Source organism: Pseudophryne corroboree, chromosome 6 (genome assembly GCF_028390025.1).
Source record: "Pseudophryne corroboree isolate aPseCor3 chromosome 6, aPseCor3.hap2, whole genome shotgun sequence".
NCBI lineage: Eukaryota > Metazoa > Chordata > Amphibia > Anura > Myobatrachidae > Pseudophryne > Pseudophryne corroboree.
The window spans coordinates 819,009,973-819,030,427 of NC_086449.1; the positions used below are offsets into that span (position 1 = coordinate 819,009,973).

At 48.0% G+C, this 20,455-nt stretch overlaps 1 protein-coding gene across 19 annotated transcripts in view; it reads left to right on the forward strand.

Moving 5' to 3' along the window:
- Positions 1 to 20,455, forward strand: part of PPFIBP1 (PPFIA binding protein 1) — a 133,981-nt gene that overhangs the window by 57,085 nt on the left and 56,441 nt on the right. For 11 of the 19 annotated variants that reach the window (XM_063929135.1, XM_063929139.1, XM_063929142.1 and 8 more), the window contains exons 4-10: positions 1,505 to 1,591; positions 2,070 to 2,183; positions 3,767 to 3,898; positions 4,486 to 4,587; positions 14,012 to 14,104; positions 15,288 to 15,380; positions 18,405 to 18,519. In XM_063929135.1, coding sequence (XP_063785205.1) covers positions 1,505 to 1,591; positions 2,070 to 2,183; positions 3,767 to 3,898; positions 4,486 to 4,587; positions 14,012 to 14,104; positions 15,288 to 15,380; positions 18,405 to 18,519 — 736 coding nt within the window. The remainder of the gene's footprint in view (positions 1 to 1,504; positions 1,592 to 2,069; positions 2,184 to 3,766; positions 3,899 to 4,485; positions 4,588 to 14,011; positions 14,105 to 15,287; positions 15,381 to 18,404; positions 18,520 to 20,455) is intronic. The other 8 variants (XM_063929148.1, XM_063929149.1, XM_063929153.1 and 5 more) reach the window with 3 other exon arrangements.

Here is a 20,455-nt window from a genome sequence, read left to right on the forward strand (position 1 = left end):
GCTGTGCCTCGTATGTGCACACGGGGCTGGCTGTGCCTCGTATGTGCACACAGGGCTGGCTGTGCCTCGTATGTGCACACTGGGCTGGCTGTGCCTCGTATGTGCACACTGGGCTGGCTGTGCCTCGTATGTGCACACGGGCCTGGCTGTGCCTCGTATGTGCACACGGGGCTGGCTGTGCCTCGTATGTGCACACGGGGCTGGCTGTGCCTCGTATGTGCACACGGGGCTGGCTGTGCCTCGTATCTGCACACTGGGCTGGCTGTGCCTCGTATGTGCACACGGGGCTGGCTGTGCCTCGTATGTGCACACGGGGCTGGCTGTGCCTCGTATGTGCACACGGGGCTGGCTGTGCCTCGTATGTGCACACGGGGCTGGCTGTGCCTCGTATCTGCACACGGGGCTGGCTGTGTCTCGTATCTGCACACGGGGCTGGCTGTGCCTCGTATGTGCACACAGGGCTGGCTGTGCCTCGTAGCTGCTGTTGTCCTTACCTCATAGTGGAAATAATTCTTTGGGGCAGACAAGTGATAGTTGGGGCTGGGGCTCTGGCGTCAGCAGGGTCTGCTTACATTGGTGGGGGCTCTGGATTTTGTGTTTAAATAATCGCAGGTTTAATAAACATTGTGACAGAATCTCGGAAACTAATCTAAAATCTCCTGGTTGTTACACTGTAATCATATATTGTACATTACACATACACTATTTAATGAACTCATTAGCATTTAGCATTTGGGATGCATCACTCAATAAGGGTTTTGCTTTTGTTTGAATAACTTTGCCATACAATGGGTGTTGCTATTGGTTTTCTACACTGCGTCCATTGTGCAGTCTCTGCCCCAAAGCTGTTGGCGCCCTAGGCAGCTGCCTGTCCCGGCTCCCTGGTCCCAGCCCGGATTGTTTCCCATTGGATGCGAGTGCGTGGTTGTGAATTGGTACATGTTTCTGTTTTTGACAATAGAATATCAGGGTGTGTTTGCGTTGTGAGGGAGGGGTGCTTCTGCCACAGCGCCCCTGTGTTCCACATTCCACAGAGCCCCCGGGCGCTGCTTATGATGTACAGTCACCTTACAGGTTACCGGCTGGTGGTGCTTTATAGCTGTGATCACTTTCACCAGCACTGACACGTCTACCCGTGTTTGCTACTGGCCAACAGAGCATGCTGGGAATTGTAGTTTTTGACCACTACCTGTACTCTCTTCCTGTTATTTATTTACTGTAATGCTATGTTTGTCTCCCTGTACTGTCCATTGTATGGCGCTGCGAAACACATGTAATAATAATAATCTGTGTAAGCCATCTGCCTAAGGCTGACCACACACTACACAATCGCTAATGGGTTGGTGGCACTTGGGTGGACGGGAGCCCTGTAGTATTCCCGCGCAGGGACAGTGTCACATGTTACGTCGCTGCAGCGTAGCTCATTCTGAGCGCGATATGTCCAGATCCTGTTTGTAGCATCAAAGCCGTCTTCCAATCACTCGGTGCACTCTCTGTCTTGCAGGTCAATGGTCACATCTCTGGGACAGGAGACATCTACCAGGAGAGGCTGTCTCGTCTGGAGAATGACAAAGAGTCGCTAGTACTGCAGGTATCTGAGGAGTATGTCTATGTGTATAGAGGTTTTATTTGATATATATATATATAACACGGTATCGCTACCCTGGGTTCACCCTCGCCACAATTTTAAACCCACCACAACGGCCATTACTGGGGCTCCGGGGGAGTCTTCCTTCTATTCTACCATATTCTGAGACTGGTGGGCCGGAGGGGCCACTGAAAGCCTGTAGCGGCCCTGTGTGCATGACCTGGAGCTGAGAATTTCTCTATCCCTACGCAATTCACGTCCCAAAGCCAAACTCCCTATCCCTGCACTGATGAGCCCCAATAAAGGTGAAGCCGGCTGCCTGCGGATGGGATTCTGTCTCGGTAGTGCCCCGTATTACACACTCCGATAAACACAGTTCTGCAAATATGGTTTCTCAGAAGAGACTGTTCCTTTTCTGGATGATTCTTACTTGCAGAATCAATAGGTCGTGTTTAACCCCTTACATTGCTCGACTGTCCAGGTGAGCGTCCTGACTGACCAGGTGGAAGCGCAGGGCGAGAAGATTCGGGACCTGGAATTCTGCCTAGAGGAACACAGAGAGAAGCTGAATTCAACCGAAGAAATGTTACAGCAGGTAATTTCTCTGAGTAGCTTGGTGGCACAGTGGTTAGCATTGTCAAATACTCTTTGGTCAGTGGCTTGATTCTGTGTGTCATTGTAGGGAATTTAGACGGTAAACTCCACTGGGGCAAGGACTGAAGTGAATGATGATAACCTATGCACAGGGCTGCGTAATATGAACGGCGCTATATAAATAAGGGATGATTGTAATTTCAGATGACTTTTATAGAATCGTCTACGTATACAGCAATGTACATTATTTAGATCAGATCCGTCTTCAGTTAGGGCAGTTCTCTGTGTGTGGCTGGTTGTTATTACTACTTATATCTACTGAGGCTACAGCTGGAGGGCTCCCGGCGACCTACAAAACTTTCACTGAACTTCAGGCTCTGACTCAATGTGCTGACGCCGAGTGCGTTCTAGGACGGTCTGCCTGTAGAGGCCAAAGATAAAACACACTAGTTATCTACTCATGGAAATAAATCCTGATGTATGTCACCCGCAAGCCATAGTAGCGGACTATTTGCTTAAAATGGAACGTCTCGCTTATGGATCATGATAGTTAAATACATTGTTCAGCATGATTTGGACATTACACTGCAAAAACTAATGAATTATCTTTTATGTATAAGGCGCCACAAGGGTTCTGTAGGGCCGTGGACAGCAGGATACATATATACAGACTAATACAGACGGTATATAAATTCACATAGGTGCGTAATTACAGTGATAATAATAATGTAGAGAAAGCCAGTGGGCAAGGGCCCTGCCCGTACGAGCTTACAATTTATAGAAGAAGCAGAGACTCTCAGAGTAAGGTGAAAGGGGCGGAAAAGAATAAAAAAAATAGTTTGAAGGGCAAGCAGACTGGATGAAAGGCTAAAGGCGTGAGGGATGGAATTCCAGAGGTTAGGAGTGGCCTGGGAGAAATCCTGAATGCAATAGTATCAACCGCTCCCCCAGCCCCATCTGCATCTTCAGTACAGAGCTCTAACTCCATGGGATGGAGGAGAAAAACCTGAGAATGCAGTCACTTGAGCTGCTGCGGTATAACTGGTCCTGCCCCCTTTTTAAAAATCCACCAATCAACACAATGAGGTTTTTTTCTTCTTCTATTTTTGTGTGTTCCGATTGAGCTGTGTCTATTCCTCACTGTCTGGCACGCGTGAGAAGCCTGGTCCCGTGCAACATTGCTAGCGTCTGGCGTCCTTACTTTTTATTTATTTATTTTGCTGAAAATGCGTCTTAATTGCAACACGATGTGATTAGGGCGCAGGAGGAGACTGCGCTGATTCATTTTACATGTAACACTTGTGTATTGCGTGTGACTGAGTCTGCATGTGGAACAGAACCTTTTGCATTTTCAGCAAAAAAGACGCCCGACGCTAGCAGAGTCGCACTGGTCCTGGCGCACCGGTGGGGGCTGTTTGGCGCATTTGCAGCAATGATAAAAAGGACACATCTGTAAAGGTCTTGTGTGGTTGAGACCAGAGTGTCACTTGTCTGTCCATGGGCCTCTAGGCAGCTGCCTGAACGATCTCCTGCTAAATCTAACTCTGTTTTGTCCTCTTTTGTTCTCTATATATGGTATCCTAGGAGTTAATAAGTAGAACGTCCCTGGAAACGCAGAAACTAGACCTAATGGCGGAGATCTCTACTCTGAAACTGAAGCTGACAACGATAGAGAAGGACCGGGGGGAATTTGAAGACAGATACAAAGACACAGAGGTGAGAGGAACATGGGAGATATAATTGGGCTGATCACTGAATATTCTGCTCTCCCGGCTGTCAGTGTACCCATCTCTATGATATTACGGAGCTAGCCATCTTATGGGCCAAAGCAATATTAATGAGGCCTCTACTTATTCATTCATTGGAGACTTGAGACTTCACCGAGACACTCGTGCACAGCGTGATGTCACCTGTTCCCAGTGCATTGGTTGGCTCAGCCCATAGTGTGGCTTCCTCCACGTAAGCAGCCGATATACATTACACAACGTGAGCATTAAATAATGTATTTCCAATGGGGGAATCTCCTCCACCTGCATAGCTTAGTAACTGGCTGACATGTGCGCCACTGGGCCGCTCCCTGTTGGCACATTCCCATAACGCCCCCCGTTGCCCTGTATGTACAGTCATCATGTATATGGTTCGCAATTTATTCTCCTGTATTATTATGGGGCCGGGCTGAGAAGTGAGGCTGTAAAGGAGAGCAGGTTTTGTGGAGCCGCCGTACGATCTCTTCTGTCTTTCTGTCCTGACTCTTCCCAACGTTCTCTTCCCTTCCTCCCTTCTCTCTTTCCTCTGTACTCCAGTCTCTCCATAAGGTTATAGCAGAATTAAGGTATCAGATGGAGAAACTGGAGGTGGAATTGGCGTTGTTTCAAGACAAGAGGTTACAGTATGGTGATCAGGAGGTGACGTGATGCTCGACGAGGCGTGGCATGGGTTTTTTGGGCGCGTGGCATGGGTCTCTTGGGCCGTGGCATGGGTCTCTTGGGCCATGATATGGGTCAGGAGACTGTAGAGAGCCTTAAACTCACAGCATGTTCCGTGTAGCTCTGTCCAGTATTTGTCATATTAACAAGAAGACACTTTAACCATTGTCCATTTTCTGTGCTTAGTTGTGGCGGGAGATTTATATATGCTGAGCGTCGCGGTCGGCCACCTCTTTTTCCACTCTTTCTTTGGGGTTTGGCCTGCTCCCAGTGTTACAGTGCCCACCAATTACTTCCAGAGCCGCATTCCAATTCATTATATTGTGAGAGTGGTAACGCGCATGAATAAAGTGGACAGAGCCTCTGGGAGGAGGGAAGGGGATTATGATACGGAGACAGGAAGAATGGTAGTCTACAGAAAGGTGAACTCTGTATACAGACTTGGGGGTCATTCCGAGTTGTTCGCTCGTTGCCGATTTTCGCTATACTGCGATTAGTCGCTTACTGCGCAAGGTACGCAGAGCGCATGCGCTTAGTTATTTTACTCAAAACTTAGCTGTTTTGCTGTAGCGTCTGCGGCGCTTTTCAGTCGCACTGGTGTTCGGTAAATGATTGACAGGAAAGGGGCGTTTCTCTGACGTCCTAGTGGATGCTGGGGACTCCGTAAGGACCATGGGGAATAGACGGCTCCACAGGAGACTGGGCACATCTAAAGAAAGCTTTAGGACTATCTGGTGTGCACTGGCTCCTCCCCCTATGACCCTCCTCCAAGCCTAAGTTAGATTTCTGTGCCCGGCTGAGCTGGATGCACACTAGGGGCTCTCCTGAGCTCCTAGAAGAAAGTATAGTTTAGGTTTTTTATTTTCAGTGAGACCTGCTGGCAACAGGCTCACTGCACCGAGGGACTAAGGGGAGAAGAAGCGAACCTACCTAAGTGGTGGTAGCTTGGGCTTCTTAGGCTACTGGACACCATTAGCTCCAGAGGGATCGAACACAGGACCCGACCTCGTCGTCCGTTCCCGGAGCCGCGCCGCCGTCCCCCTTACAGAGCCAGAAACAAGAAGGTGGTCCGGAAAATCGGCGGCTGAAGACTTCTGTCTTCTCCAAGGTAGCGCACAGCACTGCAGCTGTGCGCCATTGCTCCTCATGCACACCACACACTGCGGTCACTGATGGGTGCAGGGCGCTGGGGGGGGCGCCCTGAGCAGCAATAATAACACCTTGGCTGGCAAAACTAACACCATATATAGCCCCAGAGGCTATATAGGTGTATATTAACCCCTGCCAGAAACGATAAAATAGCGGGAGAAAGCCCGCCGAAAAAGGGGCGGAGCCATCTCCCTCAGCACACTGGCGCCATTTTCCCTCACAGCTCTGCTGGAGGGATCGCTCCCTGGCTCTCCCCTGCAGTCCTGCACTACAGAAAAGGGTTAAAAAGAGAGGGGGGGCACAAATTAGGCGCAATATATATATATATATATATTATGCAGCTATAAGGGAAAACACTCTCTATAGGTGATATCCCTGTGATATATAGCGCTCTGGTGTGTGCTGGCATACTCTCCCTCTGTCTCCCCAAAGGGCTTTGTAGGGTCTTGTCCTCTGTCAGAGCATTCCCTGTGTGTGTGCTGTGTGTCGGTACTGCTGTGTCGACATGTATGATGAGGATAATGATGTGGAGGCGGAGCAAATGCCTGTGAATGGGATGTCACCCCCCTGCGGGGTCGACACCGGTGTGGATGGACTTATGGAAGGAATTACGTGACAGTGTCAACTCCTTACATAAAAGGTTTGAGGACATAGGACAGCCGGCTGCTCAGCTTGTGCCTGTCCAAGCGTCTCACATGTCATCAGGGGCTCTAAAACGCCCGCTACCTCAGATGGCAGACACAGATGTTGACACGGATACCGACTCCAGTGTCGACGACGATGAGACTAGTGTACCTTCCAATAGGGCCACCCGTTACATGATTGAGGCAATGAAAAATGTATTACACATTTCTGATAATACCCCAGATACCACAAAAAAGGGTATTATGTTGGTGACAGAAAACTACCAGTAGTTTTCCTGCATCTGAGAAATTGATATGAGGTGTGTGAGGAAGCGTGGACTTCCCCCGATAAGAAATTGATAATTTCTAAAGCAGCGTACCCTTTTCCGCCAGAGGATAGGTCACGTTGGGAAATAACCCCTAGGGTAGATAAAGCGGTTACACGCTTATTAAAAAAGGTGGCACTACCATCACGGATACGGCCGCCCTGAGGGACCTGCTGATAGAAAGCAGAAAACTACCCTTAAAGCTATATACACACACACGGGCATTATATTGAGACCTGCTATTGCCTCGGCATGGATGTGCAGTGCGGCAGCTGCGTGGTCAGATTCCCTGTCGGATAATAGTTATACTATAGATAGGGACAATATTTTGCTGAAAATAGAGCATATAAAAGACGCTGTCTTATACATGCGTGATGCACAGAGGGATATTTGCCGACTGGCATCACTAATAAGCGCTATGTAAAACCATTGCCGCCAGACGGGGGTTATGGACTCGGCAATGGTCGGGCGATGCCGATTTAAAACGGCACATGGAAGTTTGCCCTAGAAGGGGGTGGAACCGTTTGGGGATGGTCTTTCAGACCTCGTTTCCACAGCTACAGCTGGGAAATCAAAACTTTTGCCACAAGCTACCCCACAGCAAAAGTAAGCACTGTATTATCAGGTACAGTCCCTTCGGCCCCAGAAAAGTAGAGAGCTAGAGGCTCATCTTTTCTGCCAAGAGGAAAAGGTAGAGGGAAAAAGCTGCAGCACACAGCTAGTTCCCGGGAGCAGAAGTCCTCCCCTGCGTCCGGTAAGTCCACAGCATGACGCTGGGGCTGCTCAGACGGACCCGGGTACGGTGGGGGCCCGTCTCAGAACGCACAGTGGGCTCTCTCACAGGTGGATCCCTGGGTTCTTCAAACAGTATCTCAGAGGTACAGGCTGGAATTCGAGACGTCTCCCCCCCGCCGTTTCCTAAAATCTGCCTTACCGGCATTTCCCTCTGCCAGGGAGGCAGTGTTGGTGGCAATCCAAAAAACTGTATTCACAGCAAGTGATTATCAAGGTACCCCTCCTTCAACAGGAAAAGGGTTACTTTTCCACAATGTTTGTGGTACCGAAGCCGGACGGTTCGGTGAGACCCATCTTAAATATAAAAAATCCTTGAACACATATAACAAAAGATTCAAGTGCAAGATGGAATCGCTCAGGGCGATTATTGCGAACCTGGACGAGGGGGATTACAGGGTCTCTCTGGACATCAAGGATACTTACCTGCATGTCCCCATTTACCCTCCTCACCAGGAGTACCTCAAGGTTGTGGTACAGGACTGTCTCTATCAGTTCCAGACGCTGCCGTTTGGATTATCCACGGCACCGAGGGTCTTTACCAGGGTAATGACCGAAATGATGATACTCCTTCGCAAGAAGGGAGTTTTAATTATCCCGTACTTGGACGATCTCCTGATAAAGGCGAGGTCCAAGGAACAGTTGGTAAGGGGGTAGCACTTTCTCGGGAAGTGCTGCAACAGCAGGACTGGATTCTCAATTCCAAAGTCACAGCTGGTCCCGACGACACGTCTTCTGTTCCTGGGAATGATTCTGGAAACAGACCAGAAAAAAGTGTTTCTTCCAATGGAAAAAGCGGAGGAGTTGTCATCTCTAGTCAGAAACCTCCTAAGACCGGGACAGGTGTCGGTACATCAATGCACACGAGTCCTGGGAAAAAATGGTAGCTTCGTACGAAGCAATTCCATTAGGAAAGTTCCACGCAAGGATTTTCCAGTGGGACCTGTTGGACAAATGGTCCGGGTCCCATCTCCAGATACAGCAGCGGATAACCCGGTCGTCAAGAACCAGGGTGTCGCTGCGGTGGTGGCTGCAGAGGGCTCATCTACTAGAGGGCCGCATATTCGGAATACAGGACTGGGTCCTGGTGACCACGGATGCCAGCCTTCGGGGCTGGGGTGCAGTCACACAGGGAATAAAATTCCAAGGACTATGGTCCAAACAGGAGTTTTCACTTAACATAAATTTTCTGGAGATAAGAGCCATTTACAAGGCCCTAAGCAAAACAAGGCCCCTGCTTCACCAGCCGTACTGATCCAATCAGACAACATCACGGCTTTTGCCCATGTAAACAGACAGGGCGGCACAAGAAGCAGGAGGGCAATGGTAGAAGCCACAAGGATTCCCCGTTGGGTGGAAAATCACGTGGTAGCACTGGCAGCAGTGTTCATTCCGGGTGTGGACAACTGGGAAGCAGACTTCCGCAGCAGACTCCACCCGGGAGAATAGGGACTTCATCCAGAAGTCTTCCAAATGCTAGTAAACCGTTGGGAAAGACCACAGGTGGACATGATGGCATCCCGCCTCAATAAAAAAGATATTGCGCCAGGTCAAGGGAACCTCAGGCGATCGCTGTGGACGCTCTAGTGACACCGCGGGTGTACCAGTCGCTTTCTGTGTTCCCTCCTCTCCCTCTCATACCCAAGGTACTGAGGATAATAAGAAAAAGAGGAGTAAGAACTATACTCATTGTTTCGGATTGGCCAAGAAGGGCTTGGTACCCGGAACTTCAAGAGATGATCTCAGAGGACCCATGGCCTCTGCCACTCAGACAGGATCTGCTGCAGCAGGGACCCTGTCTGTTCAAAGACTTACCGCGGCTGCGTTGACGGCATGGCGGTTGAACACCGGATCCTGAGTGAAAAAGGCATTCCGGAGGTAGTCATTTTTATCCTGATCAAAGCCAGGAAGGATGTCAGCCTGAAGTTCAGACGTTGTAAGGGAGTGCTGCATATACAGCCCTTTCTTTGTGCCCCAGTGGCACCTTGGGATCTCAATGTGGTTTTGGAGTTCCTGGAATCACATTGGTTTGAGCCACTTAAAACCGTGGATTGAAATATCTCACATGAAAAGTGGTCATGTGTTGGCTCTGGCTTCGGCCAGGCATGTGTCAGAATTGCCGGCTTTGTCATAAAAAAAAGCCCTTACCTGACTTTCCATATGGATAGGGCAGAGTTGAGGACTCGTCCTCACTTTCTCCCGAAGGTGGTATCAGGTTTTCACTTGTACCAACCTATTATTGGTGCCTGCGGCTACTAGAGACCTGGAGGATTCCAAGTTACTGGACGTAGTCAGGGCCCTGAAAAATTATATTTCCAGGACGGCTGGAGTCAGGAAAACTGACTCGCTGTTTATCCTAGATGCACCCAACAAGCTGGGTGCTCCTGCTTCTAAGCAGACTGTAGCGCGCTGGATTTGTAGCACTATTCAGCTTGCGCATTCTGCGATGGGACTACCGCAGCCTAAATCTCTAAAAGCCCATTCCACAAGGAAGGTGGGCTCATCTTGGGCGGCTGCCCGAGGGGTCTCGGCTTTACGACTTGGCCGAGCTGCTACTTGGTCAGGGGCAAACACGTTTGCAAAATTTTATGAATTTGATACCCTGGCTGAGGAGGACCTGAAGTTCTCTCATTCGGTGCTGCAGAGTCATCCGCACTCTCCCGCCCGTTTGGGAGCTTTGGTATAATCCCCATGGTCCTTACGGAGTCCCCAGCATCCACTAGGACGTCAGAGAAAATAAGATTTTACTCACCGGTAAATCTATTTCTCGTAGTCCGTAGTGGATGCTGGGCGCCCATCCCAAGTGCGAATTGTCTGCAATACTTGTAAATAGTTATTGTTACACGAATCGGGTTGTTATTGCGAACCATCTATTCAGAGGTTCCATTGTTATCATACTGTTAACCGGGGTTCCTATCACGAGTTATATGGTGTGATTGGTGTGGCTGGTATGAGTCTTACCCGGAATTCAAAATCCTTCCTTATTGTGTCAGCTCTTCCGGGCACAGTGTCCTAACTGAGGCTTGGAGGAGGGTCATAGGGGGAGGAGCCAGTGCACACCAGATAGTCCTAAAGCTTTCTTTAGATGTGCCCAGTCTCCTGCGGAGCCGTCTATTCCCCATGGTCCTTACGGAGTCCCCAGCATCCACTACGGACTACGAGAAATAGATTTACCGGTGAGTAAAATCTTATCTTCTGGGCGGCAACTCAGCGTTTTCCCGGCGTTTGCTAAAAGACTCAGGCGTGTCCGGGAAAAACGCGGGAGTGCCTGGGGAAACGGGGGAGTGGCTGGCCGAACGCAGGGCGTGTTTGTGACGTCAAACCAGGGACGAAACGGCCTGAGCTGATCGCAGTGTAGGAGTAAGTCTCGAGCTACTCAGAAACTGCTAAGAATTATTTATTCGCAATTCTGCTAATCTTTCGTTCGCTATTCTGCTAAGCTCAGATACACTCCAAGAGGGCGGCGGCCTAGCGTGTGCAAAGCTGCTAAAATCTGCTAGCGAGCGAACAACTCGGAATCACCCCCTTGGTGACACCGTCACAAACAGTGGCGGATCTAGACTTAACTTTTAGGGGGGGGGGCGGTTTAAGAATTATGACTCCTCCCCCTAATCATAGCCCCTCCCACTTAGTAATGCCCTTCCCGTTCGCTTCTAAATTTCCTATTGTTGCTATTACTAATAAAATGTTGCCAGTTAGTGGAGAGAACCCTGCGCACTGGTGATACAGACTGGCGAATCACCATTTCTTCCATCAGGGGTGGTAGAGGCTAAGACAGTAGGGCAATTTAAACATGCATGGGATAGACGTAAGGATATTCTTACAAAGAAATAAGGATCAGATAAGGTTAGAGATAAAAAATAATGTAAAAAAAAAAAGGGGCATACTAGATGGGCCAAGTGGTTCTTATCTGCCGACAAATTCTGTTTCTACAGCACACAGAATGAGCCGAAATTCACATTATAGCACACTGTATGAGCTGAAATTCACATTGTAGCACACAGTATGATCCAAAATTCACATTATAGCACACTGTATGAGCCGAAATTCACATTATAGCACACAGAATGAGCCAAAATTCAGTTATAGCACGCAGAATGAGCCAAAATTCACATTATAGCACACTAAATGAGCCGAAATTCACATTATAACACACTGTATGAGCCGAAATTCACATTATAGCACGCAGATTGAGACGAAATTCACATTATAGCACACAGAATGAGCCGAAATTCACATTATAGCACACTGTATGAGCTGAAATTCACATTGTAGCACACAGTATGATCCAAAATTCACATTATAGCACACTGTATGAGCCGAAATTCACATTATAGCACGCAGAATGAGCCAAAATTCAGTTATAGCACGCAGAATGAGCCAAAATTCACATTATAGCACACTGAATGAGCCAAAATTCACATTATAGCACTGTATGAGCCGAAATTCACATTATAGCACGCAGATTGAGACGAAATTCACATTATAGCACGCAGAATGAGCCAAAATTCACGTTATAGCACGCAGAATGAGCCGAAATGCACATCATAGCACACTGAATGAGCCGAAATGCACATCATAGCACGCAGAATGAGCCGAAATGCACATCATAGCACGCAGAATGAGCCGAAATGCACATTATATCACACTGAATGAGCCGAAATGCACATCATAGCACGCAGAATGAGCCGAAATGCACATCATAGCACGCAGAATGAGCCGAAATGCACATCATAGCACGCAGAATGAGCCGAAATGCACATTATAGCACGCAGAATGAGCCAAAATTCACGTTGTTGCACGCTGAATGAGCCAAAATTCACGTTATAGCACACCGAATGAGCCGAAATTCACGTTATAGCACACTGAATGAGCCGAAATTCACGTTATAGCACACTGAATGAGCCGAAAATTAACATTATAGCACACTGAATGAGCCGAAATTCACATTATAGCACGCAGAATGAGCCGAAATTCACATCATAGCACGCAGAATTAGCCAAAATTCACATTATAGCACACTGACTGGGCCGAAATTCACATTATAGCACGCAGAATGAGCCAAAATTCACATTATAGCACGCAGAAAGAGCCAAAATTCACATTATAGCACACTGAGTGAGCCGAAATTCACATCATAGCACAATGTATGAGCCGAAATTCACATTACAGCATGTAGAATGAGCCGAAATTCACATTACAGTACACTGAATTAGCCAAAATAATGCAGGGACATATACACTTTAGCTAGGAGCGGAGGGGGGAGACATGGAACACAGAGGGGGCACACACACTTACTTTAGTTTGGAGGGTAGGAGACATGGCATACACACTGACAGTGACACCTGCTGCAGCCAGCAGCATGAGGAGTCGGATGGAGGCCGGGTGCCGCGGCGGCATTGGGAACGAGGTGGAGAGCGGTGCAGCGCGACGGGGAGAGAGAGAGAGCGTCCTGACGCGCGTACAGGAAGGAGGGGGCGTGGTCAGAACAGAGGCCGCTCAGCCGCTGTATGCGCGTCAGGACGCTCTCTCTCCCCTTCCCCCGCCGCGCTGCACCGCTCCCCACCTCGTTCCCAACGCCGCGGCGGGACCCGGCCTCCATCCCGGTGCCGGTATGTGTAGGGGGGGGGGCGTTCGCCCTAATCGCCCCCCGCTAAATCCGCCACTGGTCACAAAAATATACCCAGTCCTAAGTGTAATGTTCAGTGCTGTAATGAGACAGATGGTTCTGCCCAGACATGGGGTCTCTCTCAGCGTGGCACACGTACCACGTTATGTGGTATATTTCCTGTACTGTTAACCATTAAAGCTTTTACATGTTTATTGGGGTCTTCTACACTCTTTCCCTTTCTGGATCCCGCCGTGGTGTACAGCCTGGTGCCCAACCAGGGTTATGTGTCTCAGTGACGCTGACGCTTCATTACCCTATCACTTTCTCCCCTCTGTCTGCGTAAAATAACATGATTGAAGTAACTGAGAATGTGTAGTGACGGTGTGCTCTAAAATATTCAAACATCAGCATATATTACTTTTTTGGTTTGTTCTTGGAAGGGATGGGAGGGTGATTGTTGGATTTGGCTGATGATCCCCCTTTCAGGTGAGGTATGCGGTCCGGTCAATCTATTTTGCTGATGTTTAGAAACTCCTTGATCCTTTAATGTTACTGTACAGAATCCTGAATATGAGTATATCACTGACCGTCTCCTAGGTAACGCAAACACTTGTACTAATTCATGAATTTGCATGCAGAGGCGTGGCCGGTGATGTCACAGCTAGTCTGTAAGAGATAACTGGCTTGTTACGCTTTGTTAGACCTTTTAGTTTTTGTGGTGTGAGATGCGGCTTTACCCTAAGCTTCTGTGGAAAGGCTGGGGAACACCGAGCAATGGGGGTGTTATTGTGTGTTAACAAAATGAGATGATTATTTATTTCCCAGAGCTGTGTGTAATAGATGACCTGGTCCCATGGGGCCTGTGCCAGGAACTGAAGTTTTTGAATTTCCTCCCTCCATAGGGTTTGGTGCAGGAGATGAATGAATTGCGACTCCGAGTGGTGGAAATGGAGAATGAACGGACACAGTATGAGAAGAAACTCAAATCCACCAAGGTAAATAAACAAACACCTGTGTCACTCTGTGAATGTGCCATATAGTTTAGGCAGACAGTTGTGGGTTAATTTAATATTCATGACTCTGAAGCCTACAATTTACTAGTAACCAGTGACATCACTGAGAGTGCAGCCTATCCAGTCACTAGGAGCCAGTGACATCACTGAGAGTGCAGCCTATCCAGTCACTAGGCACCAGTGACATCACTGAGAGTGTGGCCTATCCAGTCACTAGGAACCAGTGACGCCACTGAGAGTGCAGCCTATCCATTCACTAGGAACCAGAGACATCACTGAGAGTGTGGCCTATCCAGTCACTAGGAACCAGTGACATCACTGACAGTGCAGCCTATCCACTCACTAGAAGCCAGTGACATCACTGACAGTGCAGCCTATCCAGCCACTAGGAACCAGAGACATCACTGAGAGTGCAGCCTATACAGCCACTAGGAGCCTGTGACATCACTGAGAGTGCAGCCTATCCACTCACTAGAAGCCAGTGACATCACTGACAGTGCAGCCTATCCAGTCACTAGGACCAGAGACATCACTGAGAGTGCAGCCTATCCAGTCACTAGGACCAGTGACATCACTGATAGTGCAGCTTATCCAGTAACTAGGAGCCAGTGACATCACTGAGAGTGCAGCCTATCCAGTCACTAGAAGCCAGTGACATCACTGAGAGTGCAGCCTATCCAGTCACTAGGACCAGTGACATCACTGATAGTGCAGCTTATCCAGTAACTAGGAGCCAGTGACATCACTGAGAGTGCAGCCTATACAGTCACTAGGAACCAGTGACATCACTGAGAGTGCAGCCTATCCAGTCACTAGGACCAGAGACATCACTGAGAGTGCAGCCTATCCACTCACTAGAAGCCAGTGACATCACTGATAGTGCAGCTTATCCAGTAACTAGGAGCCAGTGACATCACTGAGAGTGCAGCCTATCCAGTAACTAGGAGCCAGTGACATCACTGAGAATGCAGCCTATCCACTCACTAGGAACCAGTGACATCACTGAGAGAGCAGCCTATCCAGTCACTGTGTGTCTCCTCTAAAGTCTTATAATAATATCTGGAGGAGCTGTCCAGACGTGTATCTGTAGAGACAGATGTGTGCGAGTCTACTTGGCGCTCTCACCCTGTGCTGTCCTTTCTCTCATTGCTCTCTCTGTCACCAGTCTTTAATGGCCAAGCTTTCTAGCATGAAAATCAAAGTGGGTCAGATGCAGTATGAGAAGCAGCGGAAGGAATATAAATGCCAGAGTCTAAAGGTGCAGTACAGCCGGCATTGCCTGACGCCTGATCTCTGTCCCATGATTTTACGGCCTTGCGGTTTGTACATCTGGGCATGTTTGCTTGTTGTCTCTGCTGGGGGGTGAGGTGCCGCCCCTGGCAGCATGTGCCAGTCATCGCCCTGCCCGCCTTAATCATCCATTGTGTTGTGACAACCAGGGTTTGTGCTAGGTGACCAATCAGAATTAATGGGAACGTTTTGGGGGAAACGGACTTAAAGTGGAAATTAAACCAAATCATTTTAAAGCAGTGCTTATTCTAAAACTCCATATATGTGGCCCCTCAGTCTTCATTCCGTGGCCCTGCGTCTTCATTCCACAATGGGAAACACATACTTTTTTCTTCCGGGTCCACAGGATCCACAGGGTTAACCTCGGGTATGCTGGGTGGAGATAGACTAGCTTCCGGGAGCGGCTGTCCCAGGAAGTAGGTGGGTCTGCACTGTATGTACTGAGTGCAAAGGAGAATCTGCAACAGAAATACTTTAAATATGTTTTTTAACTTGCGATATATTAATATTTAATGGGTAGAACTTAAATCTAAGGCCTCAGCACAGGTCAGATCTTGTGTGTCATCATAGCAGTAACTCAGAAAGTTGGGTTTTTGGGGCAGGCACGTGCAGAAATGTGACAGCGTGCAGTATATAACTTTTGCATAATCTTTCTAAATTAATAAACGTTTGACTGGAATGCACAAATGGTTAAATAAAACCTTAGTTTTAGCCAACCAGTCTACTGGGTAATGATTTCTATTGGTTTTAAAATGAAATTATACTCCAGGCTGTCGCTATGCAAATTGTTGGGGGTTTGGGACTCGCGTCTTTAATCCTGGTAGGGAAGAGATGACCTCTGCCTAGCACCATCTCTGTGTGACGCCATGCTCCAGTTACTGAAGGCATGCCCGCTTGTCTTGTCTTTTTCGTTTTTTTTGTGTTTTTATTTTTTTACTAGTAACAACTGGGTGACATGTGCAACATTTGGGATTTATAATAATCCGTTACCTGCTAAATAAATAACATTATTAAACTTGTTACTCGGGAGTAGTTGTTTACGCGGCATTCCCGCTGTAACTTTTAGTACCGTAGGTAGGTTGTTCTGAATGCTGTGGGTTAGTGCAGACGTACACCCTGCGGGGAATGTACTATGCAAAAGATTCTCTGTGTGTTTAAGCCCAGGATGCAATCACGCTTTGTAAATTTGCTCCCTTGTTACTATGCGTTAGTGTGTGTGTGTGTATATATAGAATATATAGATAGAATTCTATATATAGTTTTTTATAGGCCAGCACATGTTTCTGTTGATGGCGCAGTTATTTTATATCCGTGGGGTTTTTCTTTTAACAGTACAAAGATTCTCGGTGGAATTGACGTGTGGACTGTGGGTGGGGTACATCCAGTTTAATTTGGGGGCGAATGGTTGATTTTAGGCTAACAATTTGGGGTATGAATGATGGTTATAATTGCCACTTAGGGTCTAATGAGAGGATGAGCCGAGGCAGTGGGTGTTAACTTGGTGGTTATGACTGTGGACTGACGTGGTGGGTGTTAACTTGGTGGTTATGACTGTGGACTGACGTGGTGGGTGTTAACTTGGTGGTTATGACTGTGGACTGACGTGGTGGGTGTTAACTTGGTGGTTATGACTGTGGACTGACGTGAGGGCGCTGGGACTGTTGTTGGTCTGAGAACGTAGGCGGTTGAGTAAGTGTGTGTATAGCCGGAGGTCACTGGGGTTTATGGAAAGCCTGGTTGAGGTCATGGGGTACTTTGGGGGTTTGGGGTGGATGTGGGGGAGTGGAGAGAGTAATGATGGGTGGGTTGAGAACTTTGGATGCAAAGGGGGGGCTTTCCCAGTAGATAAATCTACAGGTTGTACATGTTACAATGTTGCTGTATTTGTCAATTGTCTTTAATGTAACAATAGTCTGTGGAACCTGTTTCCCCTGGTTGTGTAATTCTGCATTATGTGACTAGTGATGCATGTATGCATGTTGTATGACCTGACTTTGTATATTCGTGTGGACATGTAATTGAGTATTAGTACCAGAAAAGACTTTATCGCTTTGATCACACTGTTTTTAATTTTATATACCTGTTATGTTTTAAAACCTCCCCGCTGGCAGCCGCCTCTCCCTCCCTCCTACGAGACTTCTCCTGCGCTGCCCCCAAATTGTGGAACCCATTTTCTCCATCAGATTCTCCCCCGACCTCCATTACTTCACATGCTCCCCTCAGATTTCACCTATCCGCTCCCACGTACCGGAGCACTGCTGGACCCCTAGCTCCCTCCCATTGTGCCCCAGTTCCATCTCTCCTCAGAGCCGGATCTAAGGAAGGGGGGGGCGACCCCCAACACAGTCATAGCCACGCCCACTTTTGAGCAGAAGAGAGCTCTCCAGGGAGAGCCTGAGGTAGAACGATGTGCTGCAGCTTATACCACAGCAGCACAGAGGAGCCAGGAGAGCAAGCGTTACAGAGCATTTGCCCCTCACTTGCTGGTGTGTGGGTACTAGGGCTAATAAATACAATTACCCCATAGCACAGTCACATGTACATAGAACAATAACAAAGCTCTATCTCAGTCTCACTCAAAAAGTTGTCAGAATTGAGAGAGGAAGAGTTAGGATTCCAGATGGGAGGAGTTGGGACTGTAGAGGGAGGAATCAAGATTAAACCGTAAACCGCCCCCCCTAAAGAAAAGTCTAGATCTGTCCCTGTCTCTCCTGCCCCTCCCCTTTAGAATATAGTCTAACACGCAGAATAAAACTGACCTCACCAATCGCTCATTCTCTGGTGTCTCACCTTGTCAGGGCATCTCTCCACATCCCCCCCTCGTCTCATCCCTCTCCTGTACTGTATCCCAGTAATGTCCGGGTCATTGCCAAGAGATATTATCACGTACGGTCATCTGTCCCAGCACCTGTCTCATTCCCCGGACAGAGAGCTGCCACCATGTTTGATCCCACTCTGGACAGGTGTGTAATTGTCGTTGTGTCACACGCAGGATGAGCTGGAGATGTTAAAGGAGGAATTGGAGCAGAAAGAGACGGACATCAGAAGGTTACAAGACAACGTGGACTCCCCTGTGGGGACAGAGAGTAAAGGAGCGGTTGATAGAGGTAAATAATTTGTGGTTATCGTGCTGGTCACATGCCCTATACTTATGACATGGGCGTGGCTTATACTTGTGTGAGGATATGGGGTAATTAGATCGGTACAATATCTAGGTGCAGCTTTTCAGGTAAATAAATGAAAGTATTGCGTTACTGGCAGCATAAATGAAACAAAACAACAAACAGGCCTAGCCGCCATTCAGGCTTTACCTCACTTCTTCACCCCTCACGATATGTGATCATGACACAGTCTCTCACAGGTACAGTATGGCACCTCCTGGCCCACTCGCATTCAAAGCTCACTGACCTGGCTAGCACAGTCCAACAGTTAGGTAGATTTCCCTGTCTCCTACAGGGTTAGACACAGGCCTCCTGGTCCTCAGTGGCTTCCTAGCACAATGAGCTCTGACTGGCTTTCCCAACCCCACTTGGGCTGGTCTCATAGGCCAGCCAGTTCCTCCACGGCAGAGGCTGCCATTTTGTTGTGGACCAAGCACACAAGCCTGCCATTTTAGTAGAGGCTGTTGACATTGCCGAAGGGAAGACCATTTTTGTTCTCTGCGTGCAATCTATGTGTTATTATTGCACGGGACGAAGCCTTATGACAAATGTTCAAATTTAAGATGGCGGTAGGCATACACTGACGGAAAGGGAGGCGAGAACCAATGTTACCAGATGAATGACAACATTTAATAATTTAAAGGTAAATAAAGGGATACCGGCGATCTGTAGTTTCTCCGTGTACATGATCCGCTCTGGCCGGTCAGAAATACCTGTAGCGTTTTAGGAGTAAACGTTCCGCTGTTATTACTGGACACGTTCCTTTAGCCATCGCGGCCAAGCATCAGAGGGGAGGATGTAAAGGAGCTGGAGAACAATGGGCTGTTTTGACTTGTCCCCAACGCCGGAGCCTCTTTGTCTCTGAGTCTTCAGCGAAAGGCGGCCTACGGGGTGCGCGGCTAGTCAACATTTTCTTTGGCAAACTTCTCACCGGTCCAGAAGGACTAATAATAGCAAAATAAATGTCCTAAGATAATAACTACATATATACAACTATTCCTTGGACAGCCAGTCTTTGTGGTTAGAAATACGTGGTTATCCGTACAACCTTCATTTGCACGGGACGTGGAGCCCTGCAGCTCGGTAATGGCCTTCAGATGTACCTGTTGCCTAATCGCAGCAGAGGGCGACCAGTGGCCCCGGAGGCCGGGAGAGCTGCACCCAGAATTTTCTATTTAACAGATGCATCTGAAAGGTAAATAGGAAATCCATATTTAGTCTGAGCAACTGTAAATGTCATTTGTTCCACTGGGGAAAACTGTGCATTTCTCCTGCATAGATGAGTCTCTTAAAACGAGTCTGAAGGAGAAAAGTAAGAGATTTGTGTGTCCCCGTGTTACCCAGCTGTGTGTATCTGCCCGCCCTGGCTTGGCTTACACTGCTTGGCACACGGTTATTTATACGCCGGTCTGGAAATAAGCTCTTTGCCCAGATTTATTTTCCGGGTTGATGTGTATTGTCGTTCCTGACAGATGGGTCATTCACAAGTTCTAAACAAGATGTAAAAGGGTGCAGTGCCTTCTTTAGCCTGAGGGTGTCACTGTTGTCAATTCGGTTTTTCCTGTCAGTAAAAATAAATAAATACCGAGATCATTGATAAAACGGTCACTGATATCACTACATTTACCATCCACTGCACCCAGGGTTTTGGATTTGAATCGATTTTATGTAATAATCCTTTCTAGACCCTCTCTTCTGGTAATCATGTCTGACATTTTAGGATTACATAATGCAGTAATTTTAATTCTAAAGTGTAAGTGAGGAATTTTGTGCAGGGTTTCCCAGCGGGGCTATATGCCGGTGTGGGGGTTATTATAAACCAGCCTCATCCTTGCTTTTGGAATAGATATTAGATTTAGAAATGCCCTGGCTGCGCGGCAGC